Raw genomic sequence first — 15,804 nt, forward strand, 5'->3', positions numbered from 1 at the left:
TATTCATTATACAATTTGCATACCAACGGCCCTTTTTTAAATAAAAGAGTCAAGCTTCCTCTTAAGACCAATTAAAAAAATTATCTCAAATTTCGAAAAAGGTTTTAAAAAATAGTTTTGTTTAAATATTTGTTAAATTCTTTTTCCAGTAGTTATCTATGGTAATTTGACATAAACACCATTTTGAAAATCCTCACAAAATTATAAATCGGATTAATAGAACATGAGTTTCAGACTTTTGAGATAGAAATATCATTTGAATATTTCGGTCATTATTTGATAAGTGCATCTATCTATAGACCCTAAGTTTCTGTAACCGACTCGAACTTGGGCAGATTGTAGTCCTACTCGATGTCAGTTTATAGAAAAAAAGGATAAAAATTAGGATACATATTTTACGAGGTGTAGGTGGTAAAAAAGTTGGGTTCTGTGCGAACATCATCTCGATAAGGGTTCCCACGATTTGTTTTTATCGATCATGAGCATTTTTTTAAAAAATATGTTTTAATTAAATTACAGAATTTCGAATATTCAAAATTTGTAATTTAAACAGATCTACACAATTCTTCTTGAGACTCCAATCGTATCACAGTTAGTATAGTCACCAAATGTTATTTTTACAAAAATACAATAATGTGCAAAATGAGGCCTTTAGATTAGTTTTTGTATCGAGATGAATATTCAGCTCTTTTATCAAAAATATGGATGATTTTTTTCGTTTTTTAATGCTGAAGAAATTCTTTAAAAAAATGAGTGCTTGCTTTCCCGTATAAGATTATCTAATTTAAATTATTTCATTAAAATTTGCCATAATACTAAGATTCCATTTTGATAATTATGATTGCAGCCGTATATAGAGGAAATTTTCAACCACTTGAGGGGAGATCCATTTAAAAAGTTTCTAGAGAGGTAAGCTTGCGAATATTAAATAAGTTTTTAAAACTATAGTCAGATGTTTGTATAAGGGCTCGGCTCCTAAATAATTTAAAATTTTAATAAATGCCGATCGGTCATGAGACCATGCTTTTCAACGGTTAACCGTGTCAAGTTATCTACAAGAATGTGACGGTGTTTACTTAATTAACGATTTAAACTATTAATTCGGCCACACTTTCAATTGACATTCGTCAAGCTTTAAAACAATTTAGGGGGCCGAATCCTAGTTTCTATAAATACTAAATTCATCATGTTGTTATGATCATTTTGTTTCAGTGACAAGTACTCACGATTTTGTCAGTGGAAAAATCTCGAATTGAACATTCAGGTAACTACTGACCATATTGCTTTATAGAAGAATAATTATGTTAACAAAACTTGAAAGAATTTACAAATCATTAAACTAAATAATAGTGCACCGTTGAAAATTGTTACATTACATTTATCATGATCCTGTCATATGTTTAAACTTGGATTTTTAAATTTTAAGAAGAATAACGTATTTTTAACTAAGGCATTGATTGTATTAGAAAGGAAAACGGATTAGGTGGCCAATCTAGGAGCGCTAACCCTGGGCTGTAGTGCGTACAGTCGCCGAACCTATTCTGAAGGGATGGAAGGTCACGGATATTAAGGGATATATTAGGTGTAAAAAGTGACTGAAAGGAGCCTAATATAACAAAAAAGTAAGGGAAGAAAATCAAATAAAGCAGATCGTGTCATATTTTACAAATTACGTTTTTTTTTGTTCATTCGAATTTGTGTTCTCGGACGACTGGATCAATCTCTGTTTGAAATCTCATGCGACGATATTGTTTTTGTCACAAAATTACAGTTATCATGTAGAATGGAGTTCGTTTTTTACTGCTATTTCGATTGCACAACAGTTACTTACAATGCGACTCGTGTTTAATAAAACCACTTTCTGAGCTGCTGTCTCTATCCTGCGGACTTCTAGCTGTTTTAGGTGTTCAGTGCATCTTACGTGCACAAAGCCTTTAGCCGAAATCATAGTCCATATTGTCTTCACTGTCTGTATTCATCTTGATTGTATAGTGTAGTGTATAGTGATAATGTTTGGTTTGATGCATTTCGGATTTTTTGGTTCGCGTATATTGAGCACTGACACCAATTTTGGACTAAATCGTCTAAACCTTAAACAAAATTAATGTAAGCAATACAATTTGCACATTCGTTGCAATTCAACAAATAAGTATCTGCATGCACGTAACCTACCATTATTTCTGGAGCATTTTTAATGATTTCTAGCGGAGAGAAAAAGAAACTTTGAACGTCGATAAGGTCGAGATCACGTGACTAAATTGAGATATCGTGTTCAGGATTTAGGAAGTTATACCTAAAGGACTAAGGAACGTTTTTGTATATCAAAATGTTTATAATTACGAAGAAAGTTTTCTAGTGAAATACTTTAGGAATAGGAAAAAAACTTTTAACGTCGATAAAGTAGATGTCTCGATTTACGAAAATCGAGGAACATCTTAGAAAGTGTTAGAAATATGCATGAAAATTCTAAGAAAAAAATGTGGACCACCCTAACGCGGGAGCTTCAACTGGCCACATAAATTTTTTCTTGAGGAAGCAAAGATGGAGATGAAAGAGGGTGCAGAAGATTGCTTTCCAATGTGAGAACAAAAATTTGCTCACTTAGTAGTCTTTGAGGCATTGTTTAGAAATTCTCATATACTGGAAAAAGGGAAAACTACAAAATGTGAGAAAATGCGTAAACAATTTCAAGAGAAAAATGAAATGATGAGCAATTACTATTTGTGAGAGTTAGAGGGCATCTGCACTGCGTTCTCTCATCATCGTACTTATCCCCTCTTTTTGACGGCTTGATTTTGGTCGCGCTAAGGCGATGAGCGCACGGTGAGTCGATTATGTATTCAGATTTCTGTACAGACACATGTGCTTTGTAAACAGACGTGAAATATATTCTTTATATTTCTTTATATTCTCAGTGTTCTTTTTTGGTGAAACCCGTACCTCCAATATATATGTAAGGTTATTGGCCCAGAGGTGTATTTCTTCATGATTCCACTGCGCAATAGACGCTGTTTGACATTTAAGTGAAGTTTTGTGCCTAGAAAAACTTAAGATATTCTCTTCATGGTAAGGTAAAAGAGCCGCCAAGATAATGGCGAGCACAGATGAAGAGATGGCTGAGTCGAGAAACGAAACAAAGAATGTAATGAGAAAGTAATTTCAAAAATTTATTTTTCTTGTGGAAGTGACCGCCGCATAACCGTTTTCTTCTTTTATCAAGGTGTGAAATGGTGAGATAAAAGAATCGATATTTTTTTATTTGAAACGCTTGCGTGTTTGTAATATCCCCGAGAAAAACTAGGTGCGAATTCACGCTGCACAAAAAAAAATATTTTATAGAGGTGTGAATTTAATCAAACGAATATATGTTTCGAGAGCGAGAGTGAATGCGGCAGGCCGAGAAATTTTCGAGAACGCAAAAAACGCGAAAAGGAAAACATCGGTGAACAAGATGAGTCGCGTTGGCCAAGGGAGTTTTGTTTATTTCGGGAATTCTTATTAGCGCGCAGTTTGGGCGCACGTTTTGATTGCCGGCTGCGCATGTATGAAAGAGTCGAGAGAGACAGAGATAGAACTTGCGTGCTGTGGTGCGGCGTAGCGAAAAGCTTGGGCGAATAGAGGAGAGTTGAGAGAGAGAAAGATTTATATACAAGTGGTCATTTCTAATGGTCTACAGAATTATATGAATATTAACTAGTTTAAAACGTTTTACAGCTGAAAAGGTGCTCAAGGTTCTGTGGAACTATATAACTAGTTCATATAAGTTATATGATATACATACGGATGAGAAAATTTTGACAAGAGTGGAAGGAAAAATTCTTTTCATAAACCTAGAAAAATGCAAGGGTTATAAGACGGTTGAGTTCAATAAAAAATGAGCTGGGCGAGATTTTGGTGAGATAAAACATGTATGTGTACCAGAAAGAGAGATATAGTGCATGCTTGTATGTATGTATGCTAGTACGTACACACATAACGCTTGTGTTTATAGAATTATATAATGTTACCCTCTGGTTGATTAAATTTAAATTAAATTAGCTCAATATTTATATGAAATTCGATGTAAATTGATTAAACTAATTTAACAAATGTTAATAAAAATTAGTATTGTGAAGCTCCAGTTAGTCAGTCTGGAAGTGTGTGTGTGCTTGGTGTACGGTATCACATAACTTGGTCGGCTGCAGACAAAATTGCCGCGGACATAATTGGAGAACCCAACTATCGATGATGCGTCAAAGGCGAGCGTATCGGAAGATGAAAGCAAGATACCAACAGCGACGTGAGAAAAGGAGATGAGAAAGTAAAGGAAACTACGAGTAGGGCGAATGATAAAAAATCTATAGTTGGTGGAAATAAAACAGGTGAAAGTCTGCCAGCCTTTATAAGCAATTACGCGGTTGATATCGGCCCGAATTGACTTCAGCGGTCAGCAAAATTCGCGCTGCAGCAACTTGGACAATAGAGCAGTTTGGTGCGACACTACTGCAAATGTACAGCGTGATGCAAAAGACGGACCAAATCAGGTCGAAGGTGCAAACTGATCTTGGAAGCGAATTTTCAAGGGTTGTTAAAGAGCAACTTGACGATTTGAGGCGCGTTGAGAAAGATCAAAGTTGTGCTAACGGAAATAGTTCATTAGTAAATGTTGTTAAAGAATCGTGTAAGTTTGAAATGAGAAACAGAGGTGGGGATATACGGCGCGATTATAGATTGAATAATAATATGAAATTTGAACATTTCTACGACTGTTTATCATCTGAGTTGAGAACATGTGATTTATTGCACATTATTGATAAAACCGTGAAATCTAATGCAAGAGATGAGACTGTATTAGAAAAACAAAGATTCAAAGTTTGTGATATTCTAATTAATCATTTATATCAACAGTATCACTCTAAAGTTATGCATATTTAAGATCCGGTTGAAATTTTGAAAAGATTCAAAGAACTTAAAAAGATGCGAGGGGAATTTAACATCACGTACGGTGAGAAAAAATTATACAGTTATACAGTAGAGTTTTGTGAATAATTTGAGGAGATTATTAGGAATTACGAAAATATCCTTGGCGCGACTCCTTTATCTGAAAATTAGAAAAGAGATGCATTTTTCAATGCAGTCATGGTTTCTGTGCCACAAATTCAAACAATTGATTTTGTGTCTAAGAACACCAATGAGATAAATGTATCATACGATCAGCTGAAACTTATTGTAATTCATTACAAGATCACCAGGAATCAGGTGAGTAGTGTTGGTGCGAATGAGGCTAGAGCGGTGAACTTAGTTCTGTTTGATAACAGGCGGTGCTATGAGTGAAAAGCCACTGGACATATTGGCGCGAATTGCCTGAACAGAAGCGAAGGCACGCAGTGTTACAACTGCTTCCAGTTCACCGATCATATTGCGGCTAATCGTACTCATCCGAAAAAGTTCGAAAAGAAGTATGAGCTGTACAAAAACAGCAAGTACAATAATTCTCATTCTCGAGGTAAAAATTATAAAGGTAATTATCGAAGGCGCGGTTTAAAACGACAAAATACCAATGATGCAATATCTAGCGAATCAAAAAGAGGACGGTATAAGTAATAAGTAGAGAGGCAGGGGTAGAAATAATTATAAAAATAGAAATAATGGCCATGATAACGACGGGAATAAAAGAAATTCGACCAAGAAATCAAATCAGCACAGCAATGAGAATACAGGCGCGAAAAATACCAATATAGGTAAGGAAAATTTTGTAAATATAAACAATGGCTGCGTATCGCATGTTCTTGCTATAAATGATGCGTTGTACATAGAAAATACATATACTAATACTGTGTGCACACGTAATGATACATTCTTTCCAAAATTTCTAGCAGATTCAGGCGAGACAGAGCATATGACCCACTCCAAAAACATTTTCAAATCGTTTGACGAAACAAATAACGGTGTGATTAAATGCGCGAAGAGAAAAACTTCAGCCGACTTACAAATAGAGGGAGAAGGAAAATTAGAACTCAGATTAGAAAATGGAAATGTGCTAGAAATTGACAAAGTTATTTGTGCAGAAGCTGTCACAGAGAACTTGCTATCGTTACGTAAATTTGCAGAGATGGGTCTTGGTATCTAGTTAGATAGTGAAAAAATTGATATATTTTATCCGGTATCAAAAGAATTGTTTATTTCAGGCGTGTATAAAAGATCTTACTGGATAATTGAGCTTGAAGTTAATAAAGCAGATTCAGATAGTGAGATGCTTCCGAAAATTATAAATAGACAAGTAATAGCAAATTTAGCTTAGCAAAATTTAGGTGCGAAAAAATATATTACATGTAGTGTAACAGCTAAAAAAAATTACTTGAAAGCATGGCAGTAGATGAATCAAAAATTCAAAATAGAAATTATGAAAAAGAGCTTGAAAATAGAGAAAATTCCTAACGGGATTTTTGATTCAGGAGGGAGAGGTGGGGAAAATAAAGATATAAAAGGCGAGAAAAATAAGCTGCATGAGCATTCAAATTTTTATACATCCATTTGGTATCGTCAATTTCATGATATTCATGAGGCAAAATTGAGCGTGCTCTTAACGGATTACGGATTAGTCCTAAGCGCTGAAATGAAAGGTTCACAGATGTAGCATTAAGAATGAGTTTCAAAAATTCAGACTTGGAACCGTGTCTATTCGTTTAGAGAGTGAATGACATCTTTTTAATTTTACTTCTGTATGTAGACGATATACTGGTGGCGAGCAATTGCAGTATAAAATTAAATGAAGTTATAACTGGGTTAAGTGAAGAATTCGAAATGACTATCCTTGATGAGCCCAAGGAATTCTTAGGTATTTCTATTAGGCGCAATAGAAATAATAAGATTATCAAATTAAATCAAGAAAAATACATTGACAAAATTTTAGAGAGATTTAATTTCAGCGCAGCACATCCTCAAAGAACGCCCATGATTACGACTTTGGTTCCTAATCGAGAGAGAAAAATGAGATAATTAGACTGCGATGGTGAGATATTATACTACATGACTGAGACAAAATAAAATGCTCCTGACAGAGAGTCTGTAGGAAGTTTATTATATCTGGCAGGTGCGACGAGACCAGATATTTCCTATTCTTTAAATGTGTTAAGCATGCATCAAGTCAATGCAACAGATAATGATTAGAAAATGGTAAAAAGTGTTTTTCGATACCTGAAAGGAACAAGAGCTTAAGGCTTGTAATATCCAGGTGAGCCAAACAATATTTACGCTTATTCAGACGCGAGCTTTTCCGATTGTAAAGATTCCTTAACCACTTGTGGTTTAGCAATTAAATTGCTTGGTGATGTGATAGTCTGGCGAAAGCACAAACAGTCTTATGTAGCGTTTTCGACATGTCAAGCACAGTATATCGCGATGAGCGAAACTTGCCCCTTCTATTAGAGTTAGAGGGCGACTGCACTTCGTTCTCTCATAATCCTACTTATTCCCTCTCTTTGACGATTTCATTTTGGTCGCGCTAAGACGATGATCACGCGGCGAGTCGATTATATATTCAGATTTTCGTTCGGGCACATGTGCTTTGTAAAGAGAAGTTATATTCTTTATATTGCGTTATAGTCTCAGTGTTGTTTTTCCGTAAAATTCCAGAGAGAGCAACTAAGTCTGAAGCATAAAAATAAAAGCAGTGAACGGCTTCACGGCAATCAAATGGAAAGAAATCCTCGCGAGGACTGTTTGATCGACGTCCGCCTGTCACATGTGCGGAGAGGGAGCCTAAATGTTATAATTGTCATCGATAGGGGCATATCGTAATGAATTGTTCCGAACTATAAAGAGAAGACTCTTGTAAGATGTGTGGCGCAAGGTCAAACTCAGCTTCATTGCACAGTACCGGAAAAATCGAAGGTTCGAAAAATTTCTCACATCAAGAGTAATCGTGCGCTTGCGAAATATCTCAAGGCAGTGCTAGTGAACGGCAAAGAATTTCTTAGACAAATAGACAGCGGTTGTTCCGATTGTACTATTATAGAATCAAAAGGCTTTTGGGCAACTTTGAAATAAAAAATTGTTGAGTCTCCTGGTTTCAATTGAGTGGAGTTATCAATAGACGGAGTGTCAGTTCCTGAAGCGATAGTGTTCCTGCTTCAGATGATCACCAAGAAATTGACATGATGATCCGAAAATCATTTGCAGATGCACCTACATTAGGTTTACAAAAGAAAAGCAATTACGTATCTCTTTGGTTAATGCGAGGGATCCAAATCAGATCTTAAGAGAAGGGCGATATAGTGCTTCGAGTTAACTTTTCATCCTTTTCATTACTAGGGTCCTCATCGATTGACAGCAGTCGCCGGAAATTAAACAAAAACTAGTCAGTTCTTTAAATGTTTATCGGAATGCGATTTCTAGCTGTACCTGTGACCTTGGTGTATATCTTTCATCGAGATGGATAATGTGGAAAAAGAAGGTATACGCCTGTATGCAGTATGTCAAATCATGCAAGCAACGCGAAAAGCAAAACTATCAAAAAGATTGCACGTGAGTATAGAAACTATGGTCTTACGAAAGATACTAATTCACTATACGCGAGTCCATTTTTGTTAGTTCGAAGAAAGAATGGCGAACCTAGATTGGTGGTCAATCATTGCAAATAAAAAAAAAGTATCAAATTTTGAAGAACACTGAGCTTTAATACGCGACAGTAACTTGCTTATTACTCTAATTCTCGGGCTACTTTCGATTTCGCGCAGGGTCATATGCAGGTTCCTTTGCTCGTGGAAGCTACATTCAAATATGCCTTTATTACGCCAGATGAAACAGGCGAATTTACTAAGACAATATTTATAAGCTTAACAGATTTTTTGAGGCGTAACATGTATAAATTTTCTAAAATTTTAGGTGTCTTATATAATCTTATTAGGAAAAATTGTTTGGTTCATTGACACAAGTCACATGAGTCAGGAAAGTACACCAGAAATTGCGCACCATGTCCGGACCTGGGACTTTTCAGATACATACCCCTTTCAAAACCGCTGAAACATCTGAATCTATTGATTTCAAATCGTAGATTTCAAATTATTTATGTCTTACGGTCCAATCGTACATCGAAAAATAAATATGAGTAAAAAAAAAACATGTTCTTCGAAACTCAGATATTTATTTAATAGAAAAAACTCCTTTTGAACTTCCTGACGTTTCGGTACACATGCGTACCTTTTGCAAAGGTTCTTAACCTAAATAATTATATTAAAGATAAGTAATTTTAGTCTGAACAAATATGATGGATAATTACGTAGATTTAAGTACATTGTTACCTGAGTTGATGATGGTTGAAAATAGTCAAGCAGATCAAATTTCAGTCAAAAAAGTAACATTTAAGTAACATTTCGAGACTTCAATCGATTAGACTACATTTAAAAAAAATATAGTACGAGAAAACAAATTAGCGTAGGTTAGGACGGACGAACAGAAATTGACAGTTTCAGAAATACATGAAGAATACGTAATGAACGATGATGTAATAGGCAAGTTTCCATTGAAAACCACTGATGTGGAAGCGCGTAATTGAGTTTAATTTTGAAATAAGAAATTTAAAAAAAGTGTATATGTACACATACATACATATGCATGCATATATACATTTCCTGCCAGTTTCACCTATATAAGCTTTATTACAACATTTACATTTAATTAACTCATATTATAATTAACTCATATTTATTTTTCGATTTACGATTGGAACGTAAGACATAAATAATTTGAAATCTACGATTTGAAATCAATAAATATCAACGGTCGAAGAAAGGATTGATTTGTTTCATCAAATCATTCTACATCTGAATCTATATGTTATTAAGCTCCATTTGAGGATTACTGCTTGGTTTTCCTTTCTCTAGTTGGAACCACGCAGCGCCTAAATTACGTCTGCTTATTTTTCTCAAAAGACCCGACTAGTTGTCAGCCATGTCTTCCCATTGAGGGATTTCGCTGTCTTGCTGGTTATGTATATTATGGTGTATCAGCATTGTGTTTTTAATTTCTTTCTTATATTAAGTCAATCGACCTAATTAGCTCCTTACTTTACTGACATTAACATCTAACCAAAGCATTTGTAAGCATAATTCTGCTGCCCAACGTTCTAATGGCTGCCATAGATGCACAAGACACAAGAGTTTGCACCTCTATTGCAGGTAGTGTTGCGTTTAAATGAATAGGTGAAACCTTGTAGTTCAAGGGTTCTATCAGTGCACGAAGATTGTTTGTGATCGCTTGTGAAGAGAATAATTTTGTGTTGGTTCTGCAGCTCTGAATTTTAGTAAATCATGACCAAAATTCATCTGAAGGTAGCTAAATTTAAGTTCTTGATTTTAATCGCCTTGTTCATTGCTGAACCTTGTCTTTTGCTTCTGATCGAATGAGGAAATCTGCCTTTTATAAATGTTGTTAAGTTTAGTAGATTTACGAGATGCCACTTGATCTTGGGGTGCAGCTTCCTCTAGCTGATGTTCATTTTCTACGTTTTTCCATGCCAAATAAACCTCTTGTTTAATCTCGATTGCTTCGTCTTCTGAGCTGAGCCGAAGAATTACGCGCCAATCACTTGCCTGAACACTCTGCATAAGATCTGTAAAGCTATCCTAAAGTGTAGGATTGTTCGAACAATCGGACCTGCATGGCAAAAAATGTACATTGTGCATTGCAGAGAGATTAGTGCCGCTTTGAAAAACTAGATTTACTATCTCATCTGGAAAACATTGACTTCAATGGCCTTGACTTCAATACATGACTTCAGTACATCTGAAGGCCCAGATCAAGAACACATAGGGGACAAACTTTCGCGAACCGGTTCCTCGACAATAGGACGCACGGCGTCTTCCACAGAAATTATAGGGATCAGTCGATTTCGTATGAGGTAACTTTTGCTTTCCTTAAATTACCCGGGTTGTAGTTGAGCACGGAGGGTTTCATTTTGGCGTATCAAGACGGTGTCATTTCCAATTAAGCATACGGTTAAAACATTGTGAGCCAAGACATTCGCGATGATAGCTGCAGAGCCCGTCATGCATACCCCAAGCATCTAGGACACCAACTATCTCGTTCAACTCATGCGGGAACAACGTACATCCAAATGTACAATGCGGCTCTAAGAGCGCTTTATTAACATCTCTGCTACTCTTACGACATGAGCCCTAATATCACTCCACCAAACGCAAAACGTCCTATACGCTGGAACTTTATATTCTTACAGAGAGTTTCCTTTTTGCGTGCCTGGGTGGTGTAATTTTCAGTTTAGAATATCGTGTAGGCACTTTATGTCAAGATTTTTTCAACGATAAGTGCCGAAAAGAGTTAACTTTTGAGCAAAGTGTCAAAAGAGCAAACTTTTGCTCTTCTCAAATCAACAGGGCTTAATTGAAGTACAGAGGTTTTCATTTTCACATTCCAGGACGGTGTAATTTCCACCTCAGTATACCGCGACCGCATTTACTGTCAAGAAATTCCCAGCGATAGATGCAGAGCATGTTATGCACATGCTGAGGGTGTACCCCACACAGGCGGGAACTACGTATCTCTACAGGCATACTGCGACCCTAGTAGTGGGAAATGCAAAATTTTCTAGGGCTGTGATTTTCAGACATCGAGATATATGTCATTTTGTATTCCAAAAGCTAATAAAATAAAAATATAAAGGCTAAGGTAAATTAAAATTCTACTGTTTTTCATTATTTTCAGTAAAAGTCTGACTTAACTTGAAGAAAATTCGAAAAGTCAAGCTAATATGCTCGTCACTATAATTTTTTTGATGACTTCAAATTTACAATACTTAATATTCATTTTACTTAATTTATTATAACCAAATGAAACATCTCCCTTAACATTAGCAATACATAATTACGAGTATGTAAACACGATACTTCGTCTAGTCAAGCATATGCATCACCCTATTTGCAGAAACTAAATACTAATAACAAAAAGTATAAAAGAAAGATATAAATTATCTATAACAAATGAACGTTTATTTCAATGCTCTTTTAGCTATCTTTAACTCCTCTATTTAGCTCTATAATACGGTGATCGCGGCCTAAATTTTTTTTCTCATGACAAGGCACAGAGTTAAGGGAAGAAAAAAGTTTAGTTATAAAAATGAGAAATCAACCGATGCATTTAGGCTATACGACAGAAGTTTGACTTATATCTTTCTCTGTCGGTAAGCATGCAGTCTGTATTACCCAAAGACCCATAGAAGTTCGAAGTTGTCTACTCGCTGCGATAGTGCATCTCTGACACAGCTGATACGTATATCAGATCAAATTTGGTTATTTGCATTTCAAGTGAAAACATTAGTTTGCACTAATTATTTAGGGCCAGGCACACCTTCCTCCGTGCCTTCTATTTATAGTCTCAAATTTTTAACACGATATTTCATTCCGTGTGGACGTTAGTTATGAAAGAAAAGTACCGATATAGCTTCTTAGTTTTATTTTCTTCGAAACTTTCTTTTTTCAAAATTTTCACCGGAACAAAGCAGAGACATGCAATTTATTGTCTCCTCTTTCATTTCCCAAACTTTCAGAACGATACCTCATTTCGCTTAGATGTATGTTGGGAAAGAAAAATGTAGGTCCAGCTTAGAATAGAAACTACACAGTTACGAATTCAGTTACCGTATACAACTTTTACGATCAGTTTAAGCCTTAAAAATATTTTTTCCCAAAAAATAATGAGAATGTGCGATTTTTCATCATTTTCATGTAAAAAATGGATGTGAATGAGGAAGGATTTTTTCAATGAAACTTTAGAGGGGTTCTTTTTAACTGAAATTACAACTTTTCTACCCCTTTCCATAAAAAAAGTTTTTTCACTGCATTTTCTTCTTTTTAATTTTAAACAATGTTTAGAGGTAGCACGTCATCTTAGAACCTTGTCATTGCAAAAGCTGACAATTTCGGTAAGTGAAGAGTAGATTATAAGCGTACAAATTTAACTCTTTTCATCGATGTGACTCTATAACAGGATTAGTTAGCGTTCCCGTCCAGATTGACTGAATTTGGCGTAAAAGTGTTCAGGTACGTTATTTTCCTTTCGCTCGTAAGAAAACACAAAATGTTTTTTTTCATGTCACCCTATTGTGCGTGTGTGGTCAGACTTTCCTATTTTAGTTTCTCTAATAGAGTCGATAGGAGCTAAATCTTATGCTCTTCCTAAAGTTCCTGAACCAAATTTAAAATAGAGATCAAGAGTGCCTTCCATTAGTTCGCATGGCGTGGAATTATGGCCAATAATTTACAGTCTGATGGACTTTCTTTCGTTTTTGATTGAGGTACAAAAGTTACCATTTTACTTTTTCTGGACCTAGGCCCGCCCATTTTTTTATAATCCATTATACACCCGAGGGCAGTCATCGACACATTTTCTATTAAAGGAATCGGTTTTAATCTGTTAAAATGTGTGTTTATATGATTATCCACAAACGAAATTTTTACTTTTACTACCTGGAGGTATTTTCGTGTTAGAATTTCAAGTGTAAGGTGTAAATGAAGGCGTACAATGATTTTTTGTCATATAATATGTGGTGCGCGTGCGTGAATACGTGCGAGAGTTAGTTTGAAGGTTGGAACTATAAGTATAAAAATAAGCAGAACCGTAAGCATAAAAGAATGTTGTGCATTTATTAGTGTGCAAGTTAATTAATATACTGTCTGCTGATGTGAAGATGAGTGGTGTGTTGTATTCGTATCCCCTCTTCTCACTAACACCACTTACACATAAAAATTCTTGAAACAAACACTTATAATCAAACACACACACAAAACTCTTAACGCCCCCCCCCCACACACATTAGCACTCATCATCCTTTCCTTACTCACTTTTATACATACACAGCTACACATGATATCTCTTGTTTCATATTAATTATACATCAATAAGTACTACAGTTGTAAATAAGGATACACTTGTATGCATTGGTCACCACAAGCACGAGAATAACACACACTACTGCATTCCGCAGCTTCTAATACCGAAACCCTTGATTATTAGAGGTTATTCCCGTAACATCATATTACAATACAATCATATTTTGAGTAATCATCTTGTTTTATCCTGTGAACAGTATGGATTAGGATATTATGCAGTTTGCAACGGAGCAGTTGAAAAATAAGGGCAAGGGTTAAATGTATACAGATACTCGTATGGAGGAATATATATATATATATATATATAGAATCAAACCGAAGGGCCTATGACAAAGCCACCGAACGCGTCCTCGGGTTGCGGATAGAGGGTCCCTGTACCAAGGGTTTCTGCTGAATATAGTTACAAAAATAAATAGGCAATCGCGGACATTTGTCCAGGGGTGGTCCCGAAGGAATTAACCCCCAAGAGGAGGTGTGAAAACCGTGCCGAAAACTGAATGGCACCTGGGTGAGGTGTCTAGAACGGTGACTCTGGGATACCGGGCGACCTCTCAGAGTACGCAGCCTTATTCTTGTATGCGGGGCTCTACAAGGATGGACGAACCCCTTTCCCTAGCTTCTCGTGGGAACAACAATGACAACACCAAACATAGTTGTAGTAAGTGCGGTTCAAAACAACCGAACGCGCAGGGCTCCCGACAATGGGTCGGCCAACAATGCCGACCAATCTAGAGCTGGGGGAGCCAATGAAAATGGATTCAATGCGATGGATCGACGGGATCTCGCGACCTTGGATTGGACGGAGCAACTGAATCACGACTTGCTAGAGTGCTAAGATGCGAGTGTGGCCCATGAACGGCGTTACATAGCACGGCTGCATGCTCTGTGGTGCGAGAAACACCCGGAGCTATCGCACTTTTCGCAGCAACGTCTGTGAAACCATGCTGAACTACTCCGTACAAGGGGCTATGTAAGCGGAACGCCTACTCTACCACAGCTAGAACAAGCCGGCAACAAATAAAGAGAGGCGACACTAAGACCAACCGCGGGCAGGTATCCAATAGATGAAGAGCGATGCTTTACGACCCGGAGAAACATCAACACCAAGGTTTCTCTCAAGCCTAAAGATCTGGCTGAAATGGATGACGAGTTTTGTGGAAATTTTTCCGGTGAATCCGACCTCTGGGCTATCAATTATTGTGTGTATAATGCAGCGAGAGCTTTGGCCGATGCGAACCGTAAAACAAAATCAACGGCTGATCATAAGACCAAAAGACGAATGCGTCAACTTGCCATAAAAATAGGCTGGGCAAGACAGTACGCGTCCCGCATTCAATGTGTGATTGACTACATCACATCTGGCAGGAATTTTACCGCCAAGGTTCGAAAGTTCGCGCGAACTCCGGACCCGTTATCACACACTCAACAAGTCAAAACTGCTGACCATCAGGCAGCATATTGTTGAGAGAATACGTATACTATCTGACGCTAAGAGAAGTCTAGAACGGAGGGAGAGGTGGGTCAGAGATGTGTCTGCAAAGAGCAGCATTCTACCAGCGTGACCTATCGATGGCCTGGATTGATTATCGGAAAGCTTTCGATTCGAGATCCCATAGACTTATCATCTGTCTTTTGGAAACCTTAAAGGTTCATCCGCAAATAGTTGGGTGCATAGAGAGATTGATGCCGCTTTGGAAAGCCAGATTTACTATCTCATCTGGCAAAAATCGTGTGACAACTAACAAGGTCACGTTTCAGAGAGGTGTCTTTCAGGGAGACACCATGAGCCCACTCCCCTTTTGTCTTACATTATTGTCAATATCTCTAGCACTGCGCCATTCCGACGGTTACTTGTGCGGCAAACCTGCAGATCGAAAGTACAAGGTCACTCATGTATTTTACATGGACGATCTTAAGATCT

The 15,804-nt window shown here is 36.8% G+C and overlaps 1 protein-coding gene across 1 annotated transcript in view; it reads left to right on the forward strand.

Moving 5' to 3' along the window:
- LOC117181323 (G protein-coupled receptor kinase 1) overlaps positions 1 to 15,804 on the forward strand; it is a 268,557-nt gene that overhangs the window by 97,863 nt on the left and 154,890 nt on the right. Inside the window, exons 7-8 of the mRNA XM_033373882.1 lie at positions 848 to 909; positions 1,213 to 1,264. Coding sequence (XP_033229773.1) covers positions 848 to 909; positions 1,213 to 1,264 — 114 coding nt within the window. The remainder of the gene's footprint in view (positions 1 to 847; positions 910 to 1,212; positions 1,265 to 15,804) is intronic.

The sequence above is a fragment of the Belonocnema kinseyi genome, chromosome 10 (genome assembly GCF_010883055.1).
Source record: "Belonocnema kinseyi isolate 2016_QV_RU_SX_M_011 chromosome 10, B_treatae_v1, whole genome shotgun sequence".
Lineage (NCBI taxonomy): Eukaryota > Metazoa > Arthropoda > Insecta > Hymenoptera > Cynipidae > Belonocnema > Belonocnema kinseyi.